Source organism: Nyctereutes procyonoides, unplaced genomic scaffold (genome assembly GCF_905146905.1).
Source record: "Nyctereutes procyonoides isolate TBG_1078 unplaced genomic scaffold, NYPRO_anot_genome, whole genome shotgun sequence".
Taxonomy (NCBI): Eukaryota; Metazoa; Chordata; class Mammalia; order Carnivora; family Canidae; genus Nyctereutes; species Nyctereutes procyonoides.
Genome location: NW_026575128.1, coordinates 26,739,468 through 26,762,008, shown reverse-complemented (window position 1 = coordinate 26,762,008; position 22,541 = coordinate 26,739,468). Strand labels below are relative to the sequence as shown.

Genomic DNA, 22,541 nt, shown 5'->3' with positions numbered 1-22,541 from the left:
AATAATCTTGAAAAGGAGAGTTTATACCTAAAATAACCATATACCTTTTACTTAAACAATATTAAGTGAAGAGTATATCTCAGAAAATGCCATTATTGATTTTGTAGAGAAAATATCATTAAATTTGTTAAAAAAAATTTATGGTATCATGTCATATACAAAGTTAGGTTTTAGAGACTTGACAAACACTTAACGGTTTTCCTCTATAACACAAGTGGGAAATTTAAGAAGCTGGAAACTTGAGGTGGGAGTAAATAAAAAGCTACAATATATAAAGAATAACATCAGATACACCCTTTTAAAAAGATGATAATATAATTATATTACTAAAATTAGCTGTTTATTTCAGAAATAGAGGTCAATTGATTGTTTCTCTTGATAAAACATACTTAAGAATAGAGCCAAAACAAGACCAGTAAGAGATCACCCTGTTTATCAGGATCTGAAAAATATAAACTTGTATTTGTTTCTGAATCTTGCTAAATATTATAATAATAAAATATTTGAGGTATGAGCAAAAGTCTGTATCAATTTAAAAGTCTAATTCTGTGAAAAACCAAGCCAGACAGCAAGAGCTGTCCACCAAACCTAGCCATTTAATAAGTACTTCTCAACCTTTCATAGGGGTACTCTGGGATTCTTTTACAAGGCCACTAATGGTCACAGGAGTAAAATGGACTTCTTAAATGAATAAAACCCCTTAGTTAAAAACTAACATTTCCTATGAGGAAAAGTACAAACTGCTAAAAGATATCAAAGAACTAAATAAATAGAGAGGTCTCCAATGAAGATATCTTCAGAGATAAGAAATTCAATATTGTCAAGAAATCAATTCTTCTCAACCTGATCTATAGATTAAATGCATGCAATCCTACTAAAAATACCATCAAGGTATTTTGTGTATGTCAACAGACTGACCTTAAAGTTTATAAAAAGATGGAAAAATCCAAGAATAACCAATTCCATATTGAAAAAGAACAAAATTAGAAGACTAACACTTTTGACTTCAAGATTTACTGTGAACCTCCAGTAATCAAGACAGTATGGTACTGGCAAAAGAACACACAAATAGATCAGTGGAACAGAAGAGAGAACCCAGAAGTAGATCACCATAAATAGAATAAACTAATCTTTGACAAAGAAGCAAAGGCAATACAATGGAAGGTAAATGATGTTGAACAATTAGATAGATATCTACAAGCAAAAATGTGAATCTAGACACAAACTTTGTACCCTTCACAAAATTTAACTCAAAATGAGTCACAGACCTAAATATAAAATGCAGAATTATAATACTCCTAGAAGATAACACAGGAGAAAATCTAGATGACACTGGGTATAATGATGATTTTTTAGATATTACACCTAAGACACAACTCTTGAAAGAAATAACTGATAAGCTGGATTTCATTAAATTTAAAAACTTCTGCTCTGTGAAATGTCAAGAGAAGGTGAAGACAAGCCATAAACTGGGAAAAATATCTGATCAAGGGTTCTTATAAAAATATAAAAAGAAATCTTAAGACTCAACAATAAGAAAATAAACATACTAATTAAAAAATGGGGTGACACCTCACCAAAGAAGATATACAGATGGCAAGTTGGCAAGTAAGCATATGAAAGATGTTCAACATTATTTGTCATTAGAGTATTGTAAATTAAAATAACAAGATACTAAACAAATAAATAAAGAGTAAGATACAATAACAAGATACTATTATCCATATATTAGAATGTCCAATCCAAAAAGCAGACAATTTCAAATGCTGGTGAAGATGTGAAGAAACAAAAACTCTCTTAAAGAAACAGAAACTCTTGTGAAGAAAAGGAAACTCTCATTCATTGCTGGTGGAAATGCAGAATCCGTGTAGTTACTTTGGAAGGCAGGTTGGTATGTTGCAAAAGTAAGCATACTTTTACTCTAATCCAGCAATGTGCTCCTTGGATTTATCCAAATGAATTAAAAATGATGTCTGCACCAAAATCTCCACACAGATATTAACAGCAGGTTTATTTGCAATTGCCAAAACCCAGACACAACCAAAATGTCTTCAGTAGGTAAAGGATAAGTAAACTGTGTTATATCCATACAAAGGAAAATTATTTAGCACTAAAGAAATGAACTATTAAGCCATGAATAGACACAGACAAATCTTAAATCTTTGCATATTATTAAGCAAAAACAAAAACAAAACCCAATCTGATAGGGCTACATACTGTATGATTCCAACTACATGAAGTTCTTGAAAAAAGGAAAACTATGAAGACAGTAAAAAGATCTATGTTTGCCAAGTATTAAGTGGAGGATAGGATGAAAAGGCAAAGCACACAGCATTTTTAGGGCAGTGAAGCTATTTTATATAAAACTACTACATAATGGATATATGTCATTATACATTTGTCAAAACCCATAGAATACACAATACCAAGAGTAAACCCTAAAGTAAAGTATAGACTTCAGGTGATGTGTTGATGTAGGTTCATCAATCATAATAAGTATACTTATGTTGATAGTGGGGAAGGTTGTCCATATGTGGGGACAGTTGATAGTGGGGAAGGTTGTCCATATGTGGGGGACAGTGTGTAGGTGATATTCTCTATATTTTCTGCTTAATTTTGCTAACATAACCCTCTCTAAAAAACGAAGTTTTTAGGGCAGCCTGGGTGGCTCAGCGGTTTAGCACCACCTTCATTCAGCCCAGGGCCTGATCCTGGAGACCTGGGATCGAGTTTCTCCCTCTGCCTCTCTTTTCTTGATCGTGGGGAGTTGTCCATATGTGGGGACAGTGTGTAGGTGATATTCTCTATATTTTCTGCTTAATTTTGCTAACATAACCCTCTCTAAAAAACGAAGTTTTTAGGGCAGCCTGGGTGGCTCAGCGGTTTAGCACCACCTTCATTCAGCCCAGGGCCTGATCCTGGAGACCTGGGATCGAGTTTCTCCCTCTGCCTCTCTTTTCTCTCTGTGTCTCTCATGAATAAATAAATAAAATCTTTTAAAAATGAAGTTTTTAAATTAAAAAACAAAACAAACACAGTTCCTAAAAACTAAATGAAGGATGGCAAGATAAGATTACTAAAATGCAAAAGTTTAAGAAGGAAAACCCCAGTCAGTTATTTCTTCTACCTAGATGATATAGTCAGGGTCAATATATCCATTTATACAAACACAGTTGTAAAGTATAATTTTATATATTTACATAAATACATATAATTTATATTTTATATATTTATTTTAATTTATATATAAATAAAGGAAGTAGGGTCTATTAAGGGACAAATGCCAATGGTCAATAAAGTCATAAAACATTGCTACATATAGTTATGATCTTAATAGTCTTAGGTTTAATAAAAGAAAACCACGAGAGGTATAAATACATCTCCTTCAATTAAAACACAGAAAGAAAAGAAGAATCCCACAGTTTTTCATTTATTGGGGACACATGATTAATTTCCCACCCTCAACTCCCTTTACTCTCTGAAAAATAATACCTTTTTTTCTTATAGGTATTTAAGTAAGGAAAGAGGGAACACAAATAGATTTTGTTCTTCAAGATAATTTTCAGATGTTTTACAATGTTTAAGAGTGTAAGCTAGTTAAGAAAACTTGGGTTCATCACTCATTTGACTAAGATCAAATGAAAATTTAGGCCTATGTATTTTAAACTTTCTTAAAGCTTTTTTTAGGCTTGAAGCTACCAATATTTCTCACATCATAAAAAGCCACACTTACCACAAAAGGTTAAATAAGTAGCATATATTTGTGTTTCTGTTTTGATTCATTTTTAGATGTGGTTCAAAAGCAGAATGCTAATTAAGATAATAGCTATTCATCACAGGGGTGATGAAGTAACCAGAGATAATTACATAGGTACAATATTAAATATAACATAAAATTTTTGACTGAGGCTATCATCAAAGCAAGGAAAGGATAATCTCTGAAAATGAAGCTGGTAATAATTAAAATATAACAGAGAGATTAACTATCCATATTCTATCCAATCAAATTATTTTTACTTTACTAATGAAGCTACTTCGCATTCTAAATATCCCTCAAAGTATCCAGTCAACTTTTCTTCAAGACATGACTGTAATGTCAAAATAACTTATTTATAGCTATAAAATGAGAGATATGAAATAAAGATGTGATTTTTTTTGAAATGTGATAATAAGGGGCATTAAAAGTTAAAACTGTAAAGGTGTTCATACATCCTAAAAGAGATGCTCTAATCTAATTAATGATCTGATTTCTTTAGATCATATCTTCTAAAATATAGAAAAGCAAACGTAAGGCTTCAATAACGATGAAACTAGCCCTAGATAATATCCAATAGTTCTAATTTTTTGGGGTACCAAACTAATTTCTGTCTGATATCTTGGTCTCCAGAGTGGACCTGACCAGAGAAGGAATGAGGTACGCTAATAGCAGGCTTTGGTCTTTGAATAGTTAATATCTTAGAAGGAAAATAAGATAAATCAGATTTTCTTACTGTAAATTGGACATCTTAAGAGTTAGGTAAGGCTGATTTGTTTATTTCTATTGTACAGTCATTTCTGGTTAAACAAAACAGTAAGCTGTTGGACCTAAACAACTTTTCAACAGGATCTTGGACCTACAGTGATAGTGCAGATGAAGTAACACTTAAGACCTTGAAAAGCTATCTTTCAGGTTTCATTTTGTCTAATTGAGGAGGTGTCAACAAAAGGAAGAAAATACTCATGCTGTTATCATGAGAGCCACAGCGTCTCATGTCTCTATTTTTTATCTTAGTTACTCTCTAAATCCACAGGGATGGAAATTCAAGGCTAGATCCTTCTATGTGTGTCTTTAACCCTGCAGGGCGGTGTCTCTGAAAAGAATGTCCTTGAACTACTGTTATCAGTAGTACCTGGGATGCTTTTTAATTTTTTTAAAATTTTACTTTAATTTATTGCAATATATTATTTTGATCAAAGTATATAAAGAAAATTTGACCTCATACAGATATGGTGTTGGAAAATGGAAGAGTATTATTTTGGGGGCTGGAAGAGAATTTTAGTAGCCCTTTCAGATCATTGAAGATATTCTTTTGTGCCACTACACCAAAACTTAACAAGTAGTAGTTTATTAAAGGTTAGCTGCAATGTGGTACCTGAAACCATACTGATGAATATTTTGCACTCCGTTATCTTACAGTCCATTGGTTCGTTTATTCTAAATTTTGAACCCATCTTTGATGCATGCATGATTTTGACCCCATAAGCCCCCTGAAAGGGTCCTGGGATCTCGAAGGAGTCTTCATTTTTTTCCTTTTTTCCCCCCAATTATTGCTTCTTTTTAAAATTTAAGTTCAATTGCTTAACATATAGCGTATTATTAGTTTCAAGGTAGAGTCCAGTGAGTCATCAATCTTATACAACACCCAATGGTCATTCCAGCACATGCCCTCTTTAATGTCCATCACCCAGTTACACCATCCACTACCCCCCTCCCCTCTAGTGACCCTCAGTTTGTTTCCTATGATTAGGAAACCATCTCTTATGGTTTGTCTCCCTCTCTGATCTTGTCTTGCTTTATTTCTCTCTCCCTTCTGCATGCTCCTTTATTTTATTTCTTAAATTCCACATATGAGTGAAATCATATGATAATTGTCTTTCTTTGACTGGCTTATTTTGCTTAGCATAGTATCCTCTAGTTCCTTTTTTTTTTTTTTAATATCCTCTAGTTCCATCCACTCCTTGCCACTAGCAAGATGTCTTTTCTTTCTTTCTTCTTTTTCTCTTTCTTTCTTTCTTTTTTTCTTTCTTTCTCTCTCTCTCTCTCTCTCTCTTTCTTTCTCCTTCCTTCCTTCCTTCCTTCCTTCCTTCCTTCCTTCCTTCCCTCCCTCCCTCCCTCCCTCCCTCCTTCCTTCCTTCCTTCCTTCCTTCCTTCCTTCCTTCCTTCCTTCCTTCCTTCCATGATTGAGTAGTAGATTCAGTTATCCCAAAGACCTCTGTTGGGTTCTGGGGAATTTTCATTTTTAAAATAGAGCCTTTCTTATGTACCTTAAAGAATTAAGAACCACTGCATTGGGAAGAAAATAGACTACAACAGAGTTGTGAGTTGTAATAAAATCAGAGATGGGGGGGTGCCTGAGTGGCTCAAGTGGTTAGGGTTATGCATTTGACTCTTGGCTATCAGGTCATGGTCTGAAACTAAGCCCCTTATCAGGCTCTAGGCTCAGCAGAAGTCCACTTCCCCTCTCCCTTTCCTGCTGCCCCCCTCCTCCCCTGTCTTGTGCATATGCCCACATGTGCTTTCTCCTCTTTGTCTCTCAAATAAATAAATCTTTAAAATGTATATATATAAAATAAAATAAATCAGAGATGTTCTGGGTTGCACTTAGAAAAACAACCTGTAGTTCTAATCATTTGGAAATCGTCCTACTTAAAAGCTTGTAGCATGCCCTGTATGTCAGAGAATTTGCTAAAATAAGTGATACTACAGGCCTGGACAGTTATATTCCAATGACCTATTTACTGATTAACATTACCATTGGTTTTACATAAATGGTATGAAAGATTCTTAGAAAAGTATTCTTGTAACACTGAAGTTACAGAGTGCATATTGAACCAGCTTTCTATTCAGAAAAAACTAGTGACAGGGGCGCTTAGGTAGCTCAGTCACTTAAGCATCTGCCTTCAGCTCATGTTGTGATTCCAGGGTCCTGGGATGGAGCCCCGCCTCTGTCTCCCTGCTCAGCTGTGAGTCTGCTTCTCCTTCTTCCTCTGCCCCTCCCCCTGCTTGTGCGCTCTCTCTTATTCTGTCAGATAAGTAAAATCTTAAAAAAAAAAAAAAAAGAATTGATGACAAAATGAAGAGCCATTTTAACTAAATAATTTAATATAATCCTAGAAGTAAAAATAAAAGAATTTGCTTTATCAAATTAATGGAAAGATCAATACTTTACTACCAGCATATTATATTTAATAAAACAACTCTTTATGCTCTGGACAATGAAAATAATGAAAAATAAATATATGCAAATGTAATACAGGATATTAGGTTTGTTTCTAGATATTGCAAGTGGCACTATGTGGAAGTTGTTTGGATGTTAACCAACCAGATTAGCAGGGGGCAAAATGATAATTTTGTCATCAAATACTATATTTTGGACATGGTGATTGATATAGATATCATCATGTACAATAGTGTAGCTACATGTAATAATTATAGAGAATGTGGATCTACAGTCTTGAATTTTTACATCAAAAATATTTTGATATTACATTCATCACCTTTATATAAAAAGAGATTCCAAACGGAGTGAGAATATTTGAAACTTCTTTGGATATAAAAGTTCAGTTTGTTTGGCTTTTTTTATTTTTTATTTTTTCATTTTTTTAATTTATTTTTATTTTTATTTATTTATTTTTTTGTGGAGGTCCAGGTGCGCCAGTGCACTGGGAGCCCTCTTTGGCTTTTAAAGAGCATGACAATATCTTGAAGTTTTGATTTATATGATAAACATCCAGATTAGATTCAGTGTTTTATGTTAAACATTGTTTCTTATTTTTTTTATGTATGTATGTATGTATTTATTTATTTATTTATTTTTATTATTTATTTTAAGGAATGGTTCTCAGATCTGTATAAATTAGCAGTGCAATGAGCTGGCCTTAAGTGCAAATGCAGCCTTATGAGAGTCTATGAAGAATATAGTAGATAGTACTGTAATAAGTTGATTCATGTTGGAAATGAAGTATAAGGATACTGTGAGATCTCAGCATTAGTTTTTCCAGCTGGGTTCCTCCGGGCCAAGGGCTGAATCAATATTTCATTTAGTGAAAACTTCCTGGTGAATATTCTGTCGCTTAAGAGGCTCTATTAATCATTAATGATTGAATCACATTCCCAAAGGAGATTCCAAACTGAGTCTGTAGATTAAGCTTTAAAAAGAGGGTTTTTTTTTTTTTAGCACATCAGTTTTGTTCATGTTATCACTGGCCAGACATGAAAGTAAGAAGCCAATTGGGAAAATCTATAACTAATCCCTTTGTTGGTATCAAGGGGTTATGTAAAGTTCATTGGAACACACTGCTTAAAGTTTGACTTGATCTTTTCATTAACGAATCCATATTTTATAGATTACTAGATTTTAAACCCTTTAGATAACTGAATCTCTTCTTGAAGTTATGAGAGGAGAGCTGTATTAGGCCAACTGATCAAAGTGAAATTTGATAAGCAAAGTTTTCAAGTTGCTATTAATCTAGTCCAGTAAAGTTCATTTAAACATAGAAATTATAATAACTAAATAAGTGTACATATTTATAATATAAATACCGTATTTTTCTTTCAATATTATTTTTAATTAAATATTTTCTTTAAAACTGTAAAATATTATACTTAGTAGTAGAGTAGTGGTAAAATGTGAATATTTATCTTTATATATTTAAATAGATTTATATAAATATTTTTTACTGTGAGCTTATTTTATTTAACAAACTAAGTATTTATTGTTCATGCAAAAAACCATAAGTAAACTCAAAGATTATTTGGGACACAGGTTTATTTCTAGTTATTGCAACTGGCAACATGGCAGCTATTTGAATGGAAATTTAGATCAGCAAGAGAATCCATGTTTATTTGCACAATGTCTAATTGAAAAACCATGTCCCCTAAAGAGCTTGCTCTGTAAATTGGGCACAGCCACCTATTTTTGTTTGTTATCATATATCTGGTCTGTATAGTTACTGAGGAAAATGAAGATATCCACCTAAAAACAACCCATCGGGTATTTTCCTTATAAATAATACCATGTGCCAAGCAGAGCCTTTTGGACACTCCACTTTTATGTAGTAAGTTTCACTCTAAGTTTTGCTTTCTAAAAATGAGGACCCAAAGGAGTGCCTGGTTAGCTCAGTCAGCTGAGCATTTGACTCTTGATTTCAGCTAAGGTCATGATCAGAGTCCTGAGATCGAGTCCTAAATTAGGTTCTGTGCTCAGTGTGGACTCTGCTTGTCCCTTTTCTTCTGCTCCTCCCCCAGCTCATCTTTGTTTTTTCTCTCTCTCAAATAAATAAATAAACAGATAAATAAATAAATAAAATAATAAAAATGAATAAAAATGAGGACCCCAAACCTAGGGAATAGTGTTTTGAACCTCAGTGTAAGGAGGGACGCCTGGGTGGCTCAGTGGTTGAGTGTCTGCATTTGGCTCAGGGCATGATCCCAGGGTCTGGGATTGGGGCTTGCATCAATAATAAGATCAATTGTTGATTTATAGGTAATAATACTTTCGATCACTAAAGTAAAATTTAAAAAATTCAATAGAAACTCAGAGGGCCTGAAATAAATTTTTTCAACCTTTGACACGTTGTACTGTAAAATTCTATAAGGTATTCCTTCAATAAATAATTTTGGTCATCTATGACATATACATATATATCATATACATATGCATCATATATACACACACAGTTTATTTGGTTACCTAGGAAAATAAAAATATCTATGTAAGAACAACCCATCAGATATTTTCATTATAAATAATATCACCTGGGCAGCCCAGGTGGCTCAGCGGTTTAGCGCCGCCTTCGGCCCAGGGCGTGATCCTGGAGACCTGGGATCGAGTCACACGTCGGGTTCCCTGCATGGAGCCTGCTTCTCCCTCTGCTTGTGTCTATTCCTCTCTTTCTCTCTCTGTGCCTCTCATGAATAAATAAATAAAATATTAAAAAAAATATCACCTGCCAAGCAGAGCCTTTTAGACATAATTACTCTTCTTTTTGTAAAGAAGGTAACTCACATTAAAGTCACTCTTCCAGTTCTAAACTAGAAAGATCTGTACAATAATCTGGGACTACTTCCACTACTTAATTTTAGCCACTTTTTAATGCCTGGACCTTCTAATAACATTTGATTTGGCCATTTTCCCTAATCTTTTATTACTTCACTGCTGAAATAGTTTCCCAAATCCTATTTTCCTTTTCATACAACTATTCAAAATTTCTCTATAGCTTCTTAAAAATAATGGCTAATATTTATCAACTGTGCTATATGCTAGGCACTAATATAAAATGCTTTTATGGAATAACATATTTAGTCCTCACAAAGACTGCTGGCCTACTCTGATGCTGATGTTCTTCTCTACATGTTCTGGCCTCTTTTGCAATTAGTTTGGCCTTATGACTGGTTACAGCCAGTAGAAAATGTGACAAGTGATCAATGCCACTTTTTTTTTTAAAGATTTATCTATTTATTCATGAGAGACAGAGAGACAGAGACATAGGCAGAGGGAGAAGCAAGCTCCCAGTGAGGGGGCTGATCCTGGATCCCAGGATCATGCCCTGAGCTGAAGGCAGACAGACGCTCAACTGCTGAGCCACCCAGGTGTCTCTCAATGCCACTTTTGAGAGCAGAGTTGTTAAATATCAGTTGTTCTTTCCTTGTGGTTTCTTCCCATCTCTCTCACCAGAATCTACTACCTAAAACAGTCATATTATATTGAAGTCATACGACACAGAGCCACAAAATGGAAGTATCCTGAGTTTCTGAGTCTGCTTACATTAGACAGGCTGAACTCATCACATCAGACTCAATATAAACAAAAAAATAAACTTCTATTGTATTAAACTACATAGATTTCTGGGTTTGTTATGTAGTACAACCTATATTACCTTAATGAATAAATCCTGAGGTAGCTATTATTATTATATCCATTCTATGGATAAAGACACTGAGACATAGCTAGATTAAGTAACTTGTACAAGGCAAACAGCTGGGAAGTGGTGGAACTAGCCATGCACCTGAGCAGTTTACTCACAAGGTCTATCATACATATATGTAGCATCCTACAGGCTCTCTCCATGACCGCTGGATAAAGGAGACCTTTAGCACACGAGGCCCTTTACAATTTGTTAGCAATAGATCATGTGAAACAGTTAAGCATAGTATTTAAATTCCAGGCTTTAGAACTCAAATCCCTTCATTGACACTCACATCATAACTGGGCAAATTACAAGGAATCCAAGCTTTAGTAAATACCTCTGTAAAATCAGAATGATAATTATAGAACCCAACTCAGAGCTGCTGTGGAGTAATATGTGGATATATCGCCCATTCTCTGACTCACTGTAAATGTACACACTTGATTTGTTACTTCCTTCCAAAGGTACTATATCCACTTTACATCTAAATAGACCAAAACCAACCTTGCCTATCATATTTCCTCCTTCTTGTAGATATTTTCTCCATAAGAAATGCTTTTGTTTTTCCTTTTAACTTGATTTTAAACCTTACCAAACTTTTGAGGTTTAACCCAAAGTTTGCCTCTTCAGGAATGATCGTTTTTCCTGGACACACTAAATTAAGGTGGGATTTCTAAAGCATATCTGTTGCCTACAGTAGTCATCTAACACTGGTATTAGGTACTGAAATCTAAGAGTTAAAGAGCACAAACTGAAGCTTGATTACATCAAATCCTGGCTCTTCCACTAGCTAGCTGTGCAACCTTGGGCATGTTATTTAGCCTTTATTTATTTTTTTTATTTAGCCTTTATATGATTGTTCCCCCACCTGTAAAATGGGAATAATAGGTAGCAATTTCATCAGGCATATTGTGAATATTAAATGAGAGAACAATGCTGGATACAAAGTAAACACCATGACAGCATTTGCTACCACTATTAGCTGTCATGGCTATCATTTATGCATATATTTTATATCCCTATCAAGATTATAAACACGCTTTGAAATCCCGGAGTGCACAGAATTTCCTTTAGAGTGTCTAAAATGTTAGGACATTGGCTGGATGTAGTAATCATACACTAAATATTTGGTGATGTAATAAGAGCCCATAGTGTGGTTAGCCTTGACATGGAAAATAGTAGATTTCTGAATGTTTACCATGTTCCATGAATTGTTACCAACAAAACATGTGTATTATATTCAATTATAATTACTACCCCATAAAATAGGTACTATTATTATCCTCATTTTACCAGTGAGGATTCAGACACGTAGGAAAGTTGTTACTTGTCATATCATACAGTATGGGGCAGGAACAGTTTAAAAAACACAGTGATTTCCAAACATTAGTGTGCATCAAATAATTCAAAAGGCTTGTTGAAACACCAATTTACTAAACATCATCCCCTAGTTTCTGATTAAGTGAGTCTGGGCAGTGTCCAAAATTTTGCATTTCTAACAAGTGTCCATGTGATGGTGAAGTTGCTTGTCTAGGGAAACATCTTTGAAAACCACTTCACTGGGTTGTAGTCTTTCCTTTACTAACAGCTTAAATTGCACCTGGAAATAGATGTTTCTAAAGTAGAAATTGACAAGTTCTATTCTAAAACATGTAAAAATATACCAATTTCCTTAAAAAACAGTGTAACTTCAGAAATTTATGTGGAAACTGAGCTTTAAAGAAAACATAAAACTAGATTTTCTAGCAAAGATAATAACTCTTCTGTGATACACAGGCTATCAACAAGTAGCAAATTACACAGTTATTTGACTTGGTATAAAAATGTTATTTATTAACCAAAGATCAATTAACAAATTCATAAAAATCAATATGTGTAGAAAAAGAGTGTCAGAGGTTTGCAATGGGCTCAGACAAGGGAGGGAAAGAGACTACCTCCTAGATATTCTTATGTTGTTTACAAGTGGATATAGTTAGATATAGAAATTTTAAACATCACCAGATTATTGATTGTTCTGTAAGATACATTCCTTTGGAAGTCATCAGAACCAGGATCTTCCTGGCTATGGCCACACATCACAGGAATGTCAAATCATGACAAAGACTCAACTGCTTCTTCCCTAGGATCAGATGTCACAACAACTTTCTTTTCAATTATACATTCCTCCTTGTCTATATTTGATTCATAAATGTTGTATTTTCACTATCTAATCAAATCGATAGGATTTACAGATTTGATCCAAAGTCTGAGGATTCTGAAGTAAGTTTTCCCACCTGAATTTCAGTACCTATTTTCCTTTCTCTGTACTTAGTGTGTTGTCAAACTTATCTTGCAAAATTAGGCTATAGGCCCTGTCTAGTCTTAGCTTGTTCTATCTTGATGTGCCCATGACTTGACATGACATAAATGTCAAATGTGCAATAAATCATGTTAGACTATCTTACAAATGCATGCTGCTGGACATAAAGAGAGACAAAAGTTTAGGTCAGAATCATCAGCAATATTAGAAAACTGGACATATGCAAAGTCTTTCAGAATTCTGGGATTTAATTCACTTGGACCTGGGTAAACGATTAATGATCTGAGGATGTATGAGAGAAAACCACTTAAGGCCAAAGGCAAGAATTAGGGGGAAGTAAAAGATAAAAAAATTATTGGAACCCATATAGGGCTGGAAGTAATTCATATCAGCCAAAGTTGAAAGGGTATGTATTTTAGGTACCAGAGAGAAAACTCAGAAATTCGTTGCCATAGCAGTAAAGCTAAACTGGCAATAGACTAAAGATTTCTTTGAGACATCCCTAACAGAACTTAAAAGCAAGCTTTAAAAGCATCTCACCAATTTTAAGTAACTTATTAGCTGCACATCAGAAATAAAATAGATGTTGCCTAAAGAAAAAGAACCAAATTAAGAAGTCAACAGCATAAAATTTGAGGTGTCCAGAATACAGTAAAAATTGATCCAGTATGCAAGAATCGGAGATATATGACCCAGAATTGGGGGAATCAACAGAAATAGACCCCCAAATGATACAAATGATGAAACTAGCAGACAAGGATTTTGAAACTGCTATTATAAATATTCTCCATATGTTCAAGAAGATTCAGGAAAACACAAGCATGATTTGGAGAGAAATGGCAAATGTTAAAAAAATGGAACTTCTAGAGATGAAAAACATAGTATCTGAACTCTGAACTGATAAAGTCTGGATGGGATTAACATCAAAATAAATGTATAAGAAGAAAATATTGAAGATACAGCAATAACTATTTAGAGTGAAGTACAGGCAGAAAAAAGTATAAAATACATAAAAGAACAGATCAATAGCAACTTCTAGAATATATCAAGTGATTTAATATTGGTGAAATTGGCATCCTAGTAAGACAAGACAGGATGAGGCAGAAAAAAAAATGTGAAAAAATAATGGCCATTTTTTTTTAAATTTTATGGAAACCTCTAATTCATCAGATTCAAGAGATTCAATAGACCTTAAGATGAGTAAATCTATATAAAACCACAGCAAAACACATTATAATAAAATTACTGAAAACCACTTATAAAGGGAAAATATTAGGAGTGCATGACTTAGTTAAGTATGTCTTCAGCTCAGGTCATGATCCCAGGTTCTGGGATTGAGCCCCGAGTGTTGGGCTCCCTGCTCAGCAGGCAGTTTGACTCTCCCTCTCCATCTCCCTTTCCCTCAGCTCATGCTCTCTCTCGCTCACTCTCTCAAATAAAATACAATCTTTAAAAAAAAGAGAAAAAATATTAGAAGTCTCCTAAGAGAGTGTTGGTAGACTTTTCATCAGATAACAATGAAAGCCATAAAAGAGCGGAGAGATATTTTTAAAGCCTGGGAGAGGCAACTGACTGCAAAGAGGCATGAGGTAATTTTTAAGGTGATTAAAATGTTTAATATCTTGATTGTGGTAGTTTACACCATATTCATACTCATAAACAAAACTGTGGGATGAAAATTATCTCAAAAAAGCTCATGCAAAAAAAATGCTGGTCATTTTGGGGGGGAAATGGTGTTAGCACAATATGAGAATTCATGTTAGGAAAACTTTTTTAAAGAAGAATTATTTCTTCTTTAAAGAATTATTATTAATTCTAAAAAATTACAAAATATTTTTCTTCTATTATATCTAGGTACTGCAATATTTCAAAGAGAAGCATTAATTCACATATGCTTATAATTCATACTTTAACAGATGCCAAATATCTCTTTTAAATGTGTTTTCTAGAAATACAAGCCCCAAGTTAACATCATACAAAAACTGTCATATAATCAATGATATGGATCAAAATAATTATTTTAAATTTGTATTAGTTCATGCATGTGCAAAATTATTTGAGTTTGAAGACAGTTTTTAAACTAATATTGCAAAAAATTCTTGTTTTGAATAGCATTTAAATTATTTTTATTGACTTTTCCTAAGCAATTAATATGCACAGAACAATTTTCATCAAGTTGTGTTTTCTGCAATTATAATAAAGTATATAATAGGGGGCAACAAGGTTTTTTACCTCCAGTCTATTTCTTGAAGAAGTGGGTTTCCAGTGAGAGACAATTCATGGAGAGAATAGCATGCATCAAACCATCTAATGGCACTTGTAAGATCTATAGAAAATAAACAATAATAATCTTTATGAAAGCTAATACATAGAAAAAAATAATCATAAATAAATGACCATTTATTTATTGGTTAGATATTAAGGAAAGCAACAAAATTATTTATTTTGCAGAACACAGTATGCCTTTAAAAAGGGATTATATAAAAACACAGACTTTGCTGTTAGAATATATATTTCTCCCATTTAGCAGCTTTGTGAACTTCTGTAAACCATGCAATTACTTTGTGATTCAGGCTTGTACCTATCTTATTAGATCAGGGTTAAATGAAGTAATATGTGTAAAGGGCTTAGAACAGTTTGTGCAGATTGTTAGGACAAAATCTAAAGAAGTGAAATATAAAGTAATAAGTGGTAATGTTGAACACATACCTAAATAGAATTACACAGACCTATTTTACTTTCAAAAGTAAGAATAGTAGGATTTATCCAGGTTACATTGCAGAGTTAGTTGTATTGAATTGCTCTCCCACAGAAAACTATCACAAAACTGGACAATACATATGAAGCACTTGTTTTTAAACCTGACTCTAAGAGATGGGAGACATATATGGTAAGTCTACAATCATAGTGGTTTTCTGTCTGAAAGCAGTTTACCACTTCAGAGCAATAGAGACCAAATTAAGAAGCTCTTTTGATGAATGAAGAGGCAAAGATGAGAACTAAAGCTGGAATTTATGATGAAAAGTACAAGAAGAAGCTGCTGTTGTGAGGAAGGAACTGGGGGAAGAAGTCTGTGTGAAGATCCACCACAGGTCCATGGACAAGTATGAGGAGTTACATACACAACCTAACAGAGATCACCAGCTGTAGGGCTAAAAGCTGAATGACAACAATAAGTTCATGAAGCAGTAAGACATAGGGGTCTCTGCCCAGCCAAAATGAGACCTAACTGAATATCTTATAGATGGAGAGACGATGAAGTAGGAGTGAATACAATGCCCTGGGGTAGGGACACACAGTAAGAACTGAAAACTAAAATGGCTTGTATTAAGAGAGAATGAAACTGAAGATAGGAAAAAAAAATCCATAAATACGTTAACTGCCAGCCAGAACTGAACTTAACTGCCTTTAAAAGGAAAACAATGATTTCCAGACTTGTATACTGTATTATGTACAATATTCAACATACAGTTAAAAATTACTGAACGTATCAGGACACCTGAATAACTCAGTTGGTTAAGCATCTGCCTTTGGCTCAGGTCATATCTCATGGTCCTGGGATCAGCTCCACATCAGGCTTCCAGTTCATCAGGGAATCTGCTTCTCCCTCTCTCTCTGCCCAGCCCCCACCCCACCCCATTCATGCTCTCTCTCTCTCTTTGTCAAATAAATAAATAAAAATCTTCAAAAATGATGTAGACATATCAACAAAACAGATTTGAGACAAACACACTAAAAAAACCCTGTAATATGAGACAGAGAAGAGTGTTACATAATCATAAAAGGGATCAATCCAACATGAGGATATAACATCATAAATATTTACACAACTGATGCAGGAGCACCTAAATACTTAACGTAAATATTAACAGCCTTAAAAGAAGAAGTAGACAGCAACACAATAATCATAGGGGACTTTAATATTCCACTTACATCAATGAATAGATTATCCAGATAGAAAATCAAGAAGAAAACATGTCTTAAACAATATATTAGACCAGATGGATTTAAGAGATATTTATAGAATATTCCACCCCAAAGCAACAGAATATGCATTCTTCTCAAGTGCACATAAAATATTGTCCAAAGTTGATCATATGCTAGGCAATAAAACAGGTCTTAATAAATTTAAGAAGACTGAAATCATATCAAGCATATTTTCCAGTATAATGGTATGAAACTAGAAATAAATTTAAAAAAGAAAATTAAAAGTCACAAATATGTGGAGATTAAACAACATGCTACCAAACAACCAATGCTTCAAAGAAGAAATCAAGAGAAATTTTTTAAAAAGCCTTGAGACAAATGAAAATGGACATATAACATATCAAAATTTAGGAGAAGCAGCAAAAGTAGTTCTAAGAGGAAGTCCACAGGGATAAATGCCTACCTCAAGAAATAAGAAAAGTCTCAAATAAACAACCTAACTTTATACCCCAAGGAACCAGAAAAAGAAGAACAAATTAAGTACAATGTTATTAGAAGGAATAAAATAACAAAGATTGAAGCAAAAATAAATGAAATAAAGACTAAAAAGAGAAGAGAAAAGATCAATAAACCTAAGAATTGGTTCTTCGAAAAAATAAAGTTGGCAAACCTTTAGCTAGACTCAGAAAAAAATAAAAAAAGACTCAAATATATAGAATTAAAAAATCAAAGAACTGTTACAACTTTTTCCATAGAAATACAAGGGATCATACACTATTAGGAACATTTATATGCCAACAAATTGGGATAACCTAGAAAAAAAATGGGTACATTCCTAGAAACATACAACCAAGATTGAATCATGATGAAATAGAAATTCTGAACAGATAAATTACAAGTTATTCAATTATTGATTGAATCAATAATCAAAACCTCCCAAGGAACAAAAGTCTAAGACCAGATGGTTTCACTGGTGAATTCTGAAAAACATCCACAGAAGAATTAATACTAATCCTTCTCAATCTCTTCCAGAAAGTAGAAGAGCGAGAACTCTTCCAAATCCACATTATGAAGCCAGCATTACCCTGATACCCAAACTAGATAAGAACACCACAACAATATTATAACCCAATATTCTTGTTAAACATAGATACAAAAAATTCTCGGCAAAATATTAGAAAACTAAATTCAATAATATGTTAAAATTTCATATACCATGACTAAATGGGATATATCAACATCCACAAGTCAATCAGTGTAATATACCACGTTAACAAAATTAAGGATAAAAATCATGATATCTCAAGTGATACAGAAAAAGCATTTGACAAAATTCAAAATCCACTTATGATAAAAATGCTCAACAAAGTGGGTGTAGAGGGAATGTACCTGAACATAATAAAGGCCATATATAACAACCCAACAGGAACATCATCCTCAATGATGAAAAGGTGAAGCTTTTCCTCTAGAAGGTCAGAAATAAGACAAGGATGCCTACTCTCACAACTTTATGTGACATAGTTTTGGAAGTCCTAGCTAGAGCAACTATGCAAGAAAATAAAATAAAAGCCATCCAAACTGGAAAGGAAGAAGTAAAACCGTAGCTAATTAGAGATAACATGATATATAGAAAACCCTAAAGACTCAATCAAAAAACTATTAGAACTAATAAACAATTTCACTAAAGTGGCAGGATACACAATCAATACACAAAACTCTGTTGGGTTTCTTTACATTAATAATGAGCCATCAGAAAATGAAACTAAGAAAACAAGCCCATCAAAAGATTAAAATACCTAGGAATAAATTTAACAAAAGAGGTGAAAGTCCTGTATATTGAAAACTGCAAGAAACTAATGAAAGGAATCGAGGAAGGCAAATAATGAAAAGAAATGCCATGCACTAGATTGGAAGAATCAATACTGTTAAAATGTCCATACCACCCAAAGCAAATATACAGATCCAATGCAATCCTTATCAAAATTTCAATGGCATTTTTCACTGAAATAGAACAAACAATCCTAAAATTTATATAGACTCACAAAAGACTCTGCAGACCCAAAGCAATCTTGAGAAAAAACAAAGTTGGAGGCATCATGCTCCTCGATTTCAAACTATATTACAAAGCCATAGTAACTAAAAAACAGACATAGAGATCAATAGATCAGAGACCTCAGAAATAAACCTACGCTTATATGTTTAATCAATTTATGACAAGGGAGCCAATAATATACAATGGGGAAAGAACAGTCTCTTCAATAAGTGGTGTTGGGAAGTCACATAACAAGAAATGAAAGTTGACCATTGTCTTACACCATACACAGAAATTAACTCAAAATGAAGACTTGAATGTAAGACCTAAAACCATAAGACTCATAGAAGAAAATATAGGTGGTAAACTCCTTGACAAGGGCCTTGATCCTTTTTAATCTAACACCAAAAGATAAAGCAACATAGGCAAAATAAAGAAGTGGAGCCATATCAAACTCAAAGCTTCTGTACAGCAAAGGAAACCATGAACAAAATGAACCCATTGAATGGGATAACATATTTGCAAATCACATGTCTGATAAGGGTCTAATATCCAAAATTTATAAAGAACTCATACAACTCAATAGTAAAACTCTGATCTGATTAAAAAACAGGCAGAAGATCTGAAAAGACATTTTTCTTTTTTTAAAAAAAATTATTTATTTATTCATATTTATTCATATTCAGGATCACAAGACCATGCCCTGAGCCAAAGGCAGACACCCAACCACTGAGCTACCCAGGTGCCCCTGAATAGACATTTTTACAAAAAAGACATATAGATGGCCAACAGACACATGAAAGGATGCTCAACATCATTAATCATCAGGGAGATACAACTCAAAATCACAACAGGAAATCACTTCACATCCATTAAAATAGCTATTATAAAAAAAAGTCAAGAAATAATAAGTATGGGCAAGGATGTGGAGAGAAGGCAACCCTCTCACACGGTTGGTGGGAATGTAAACTGGCACAGCCACTATGGAAAACAGTATGGAGGTTCTTCAAAAAAATTAAAAATAGAGCAACCTTATGATCTAGCAATTCCACTTCAGGATAATTTATTTAAAGAAAAAAACCTCACTGACTTGAAAAGATATATGCACCTCCATATTCACCCATTAAGCATTATTTACAATAGCAAAGATATGGATACAACCTAGGTGCCCACCTGATGTGAGAATGAATAAAATAACCATGGTATTTAGATGTATAATGGAATATTATGTAGCCATAAAAAGGAATGAAACCTTGCCATTTGTGACAACATGGATGGATCTCAAGGGCATTATGCTAAGTGGAATAAGTCAGAAAAACATAAATGCTATATGATCTCTCTCATGTGTGGGGTGTAAAATAAAAACAAAAACAAAAAACAAGCCCAGAGCTTAGATGAAACGTTTGTTTAAATAAATTGGAAAAAAAAAACCACAATCCTTTGCAAGATTTATGTTTATCATGTAAATACCCGTCTAACTCTAGAAGCAAAAGGTAACATTTTAGCACCAAATAGAACTACTTAGAGAAAGATGAGTCTATAGGATTAGAATTTGGAAGAAAAGTTCTAGTTCTAGTTAACATTGTATGTCCCCAGTTATATAGGAATTACCACAGATTCTTGCAACCAGAGAACCTTTGAACTAAAAGTACTCTGTCTCCTTTGCTATGGTACTTGAACTATCTACCTATACTCTCTGGAACTGTGCTATGTATATAACTGTACAGTACAGATCTGTTTGAGAGATTTCTTGTTTTGGTCATTTCAAAGTTTTCCCAATGATCTGCTAACAGAGCACATGATCTGTTAAGCAGATCATAAAGGTGCCCTTGGTAATATGGCTGTTTTTGTTTTCTAATATATTTTCTCATTTTCAAAAATACTACCTCCATCACTTGAGTTGACTGTTGCCTCTTGGAAACTAATTTTGTCCAGAGATAAAAGCAAAGGCCTTGAGGAAAAATGTATTTGGGACCTAGCAGCCTGATCTGTGAAGACCAGGAGGCCAAGGCAACTGCCAGGGAATAATAGGAAGGAGATGCGGATATAACAGAAGCCAAGATCAGAGAGGAATCTGTTATTCAAATGTTTGTGTATGCACTGAATATCTCTAGGGTGCATTGACCAGCTAGTAACTTTGGCTGCTGCTGGGGAAACAAGGCTAAGGACACTTTTTTTCTCCTTTCTCCTGAATTCCTTTTTGAATCTTTACAATCTTGATCCATGTGCTGCTTTCCCAAAATTTTCAATTAAATGCACCATCTCATAAAACTTACTAAACATATAAAGAAATAGGAAAGTATGATCATTTAGATCAGTTAAGAGAGAAAACATGTTAATAGAAACTCATCCCAAAGTAAGTCAAAGGTAAATCAAATATTTTGACAGACACCAAATAATTCAATGATGAAAAAAACTTGTTCAACAAATACTGCTGGAATAACTGGATATCCATATTAAAATCTGAACTCATCCTCTACTTTATGCCAGTCACAAAAAATAATTTGATATAGGCCATTGACAGACCTAAAGGTAAAAACTAAAAGTACAAAATTTCTCTAAGAAAAAAAAATTTCTCTAAGAACCAAGAAAATATATAAAATCATCTTCTCAAATTGAAAGGTGGAAAAATATTACACAGGACCCAGAACAAAACTATTAAAAATAATAAATTTCATCAAAATTTAAACTTCCACTCATCTGAAAATACCATTAATAAAATTCAGGGTTAAAGAAAAGACCAGGAGAAAATATCACAAAAAATTACATCCAGACCATATAAAGAACTTATACATATCAATAAGAAAAAGGGAAATAACTGATAAAAATGGTAAGACTTTTGAATAGACACAAAAGAATGTACAAAAATCATCAATAAATAAGAATGTAAAAAGGCTTAATATCATCATTCATGAGGGAAATGTAAACTAAAACCACAATGAGATAATGCAAATGAAATATTAAACATTCTCCAGATATTAAACATCCTCTAGAATCCTCCCTATATTACAAGGAAAGAGACATTCTTATCAAAAGTATAGGAAGTAGAAGGCAAGAGAAATATATACCAACTTGCAAAAAAATTATACATTGCATTCTTTGCTTCTAATTCTGTCTTATGTCAATTTCTTAGGCCTACAGGGAATTTTTTCCTCCTCTAACTCTTATTGTATAGATAATGTTATTTGTAAGTACCATTAATACATCTATCCAAAGCAACTCTCTAACACATTTGGTAAAGACATTCAAAACCCCATTATATACTTTAAAAAAATTATATATTGTTCTAAACTTACCAGAAAGACAATTGTTGCTGACATCTAGTTTTTCCAAAGAAACAAAATGAAAAAGTGGTATGATTTTTGTCAAGCTGAAAACAAAGAAATAAAATTCATAAAAATTTTAAATTGGAATGTCCTTATTATTGATGTAACTATGTAATAATGTATTTATATAATTCAAATATATGGTGACATGCAATCAAATATAGTTATATATACAGTTGTATGTGTATAAAATATAATATTAACAGTACTAATTTAAAATGTGGTAATTATAAAATTCCAAGTATTTATTCTATAATGGAAGATTTATATTCATTTCTAAAGAGAAATT

The 22,541-nt window shown here is 33.3% G+C and overlaps 1 protein-coding gene across 1 annotated transcript in view; it reads right to left on the bottom strand.

Annotated features, from left to right (window-relative positions):
• Nucleotides 1–22,541, bottom strand: part of LRRIQ1 (leucine rich repeats and IQ motif containing 1) — a 189,908-nt gene that overhangs the window by 118,326 nt on the left and 49,041 nt on the right. Inside the window, exons 12-13 of the mRNA XM_055342046.1 lie at nt 22,223–22,296; nt 15,200–15,293 (exon numbers count right to left, since the gene is read on the bottom strand). Coding sequence (XP_055198021.1) covers nt 15,200–15,293; nt 22,223–22,296 — 168 coding nt within the window. The remainder of the gene's footprint in view (nt 1–15,199; nt 15,294–22,222; nt 22,297–22,541) is intronic.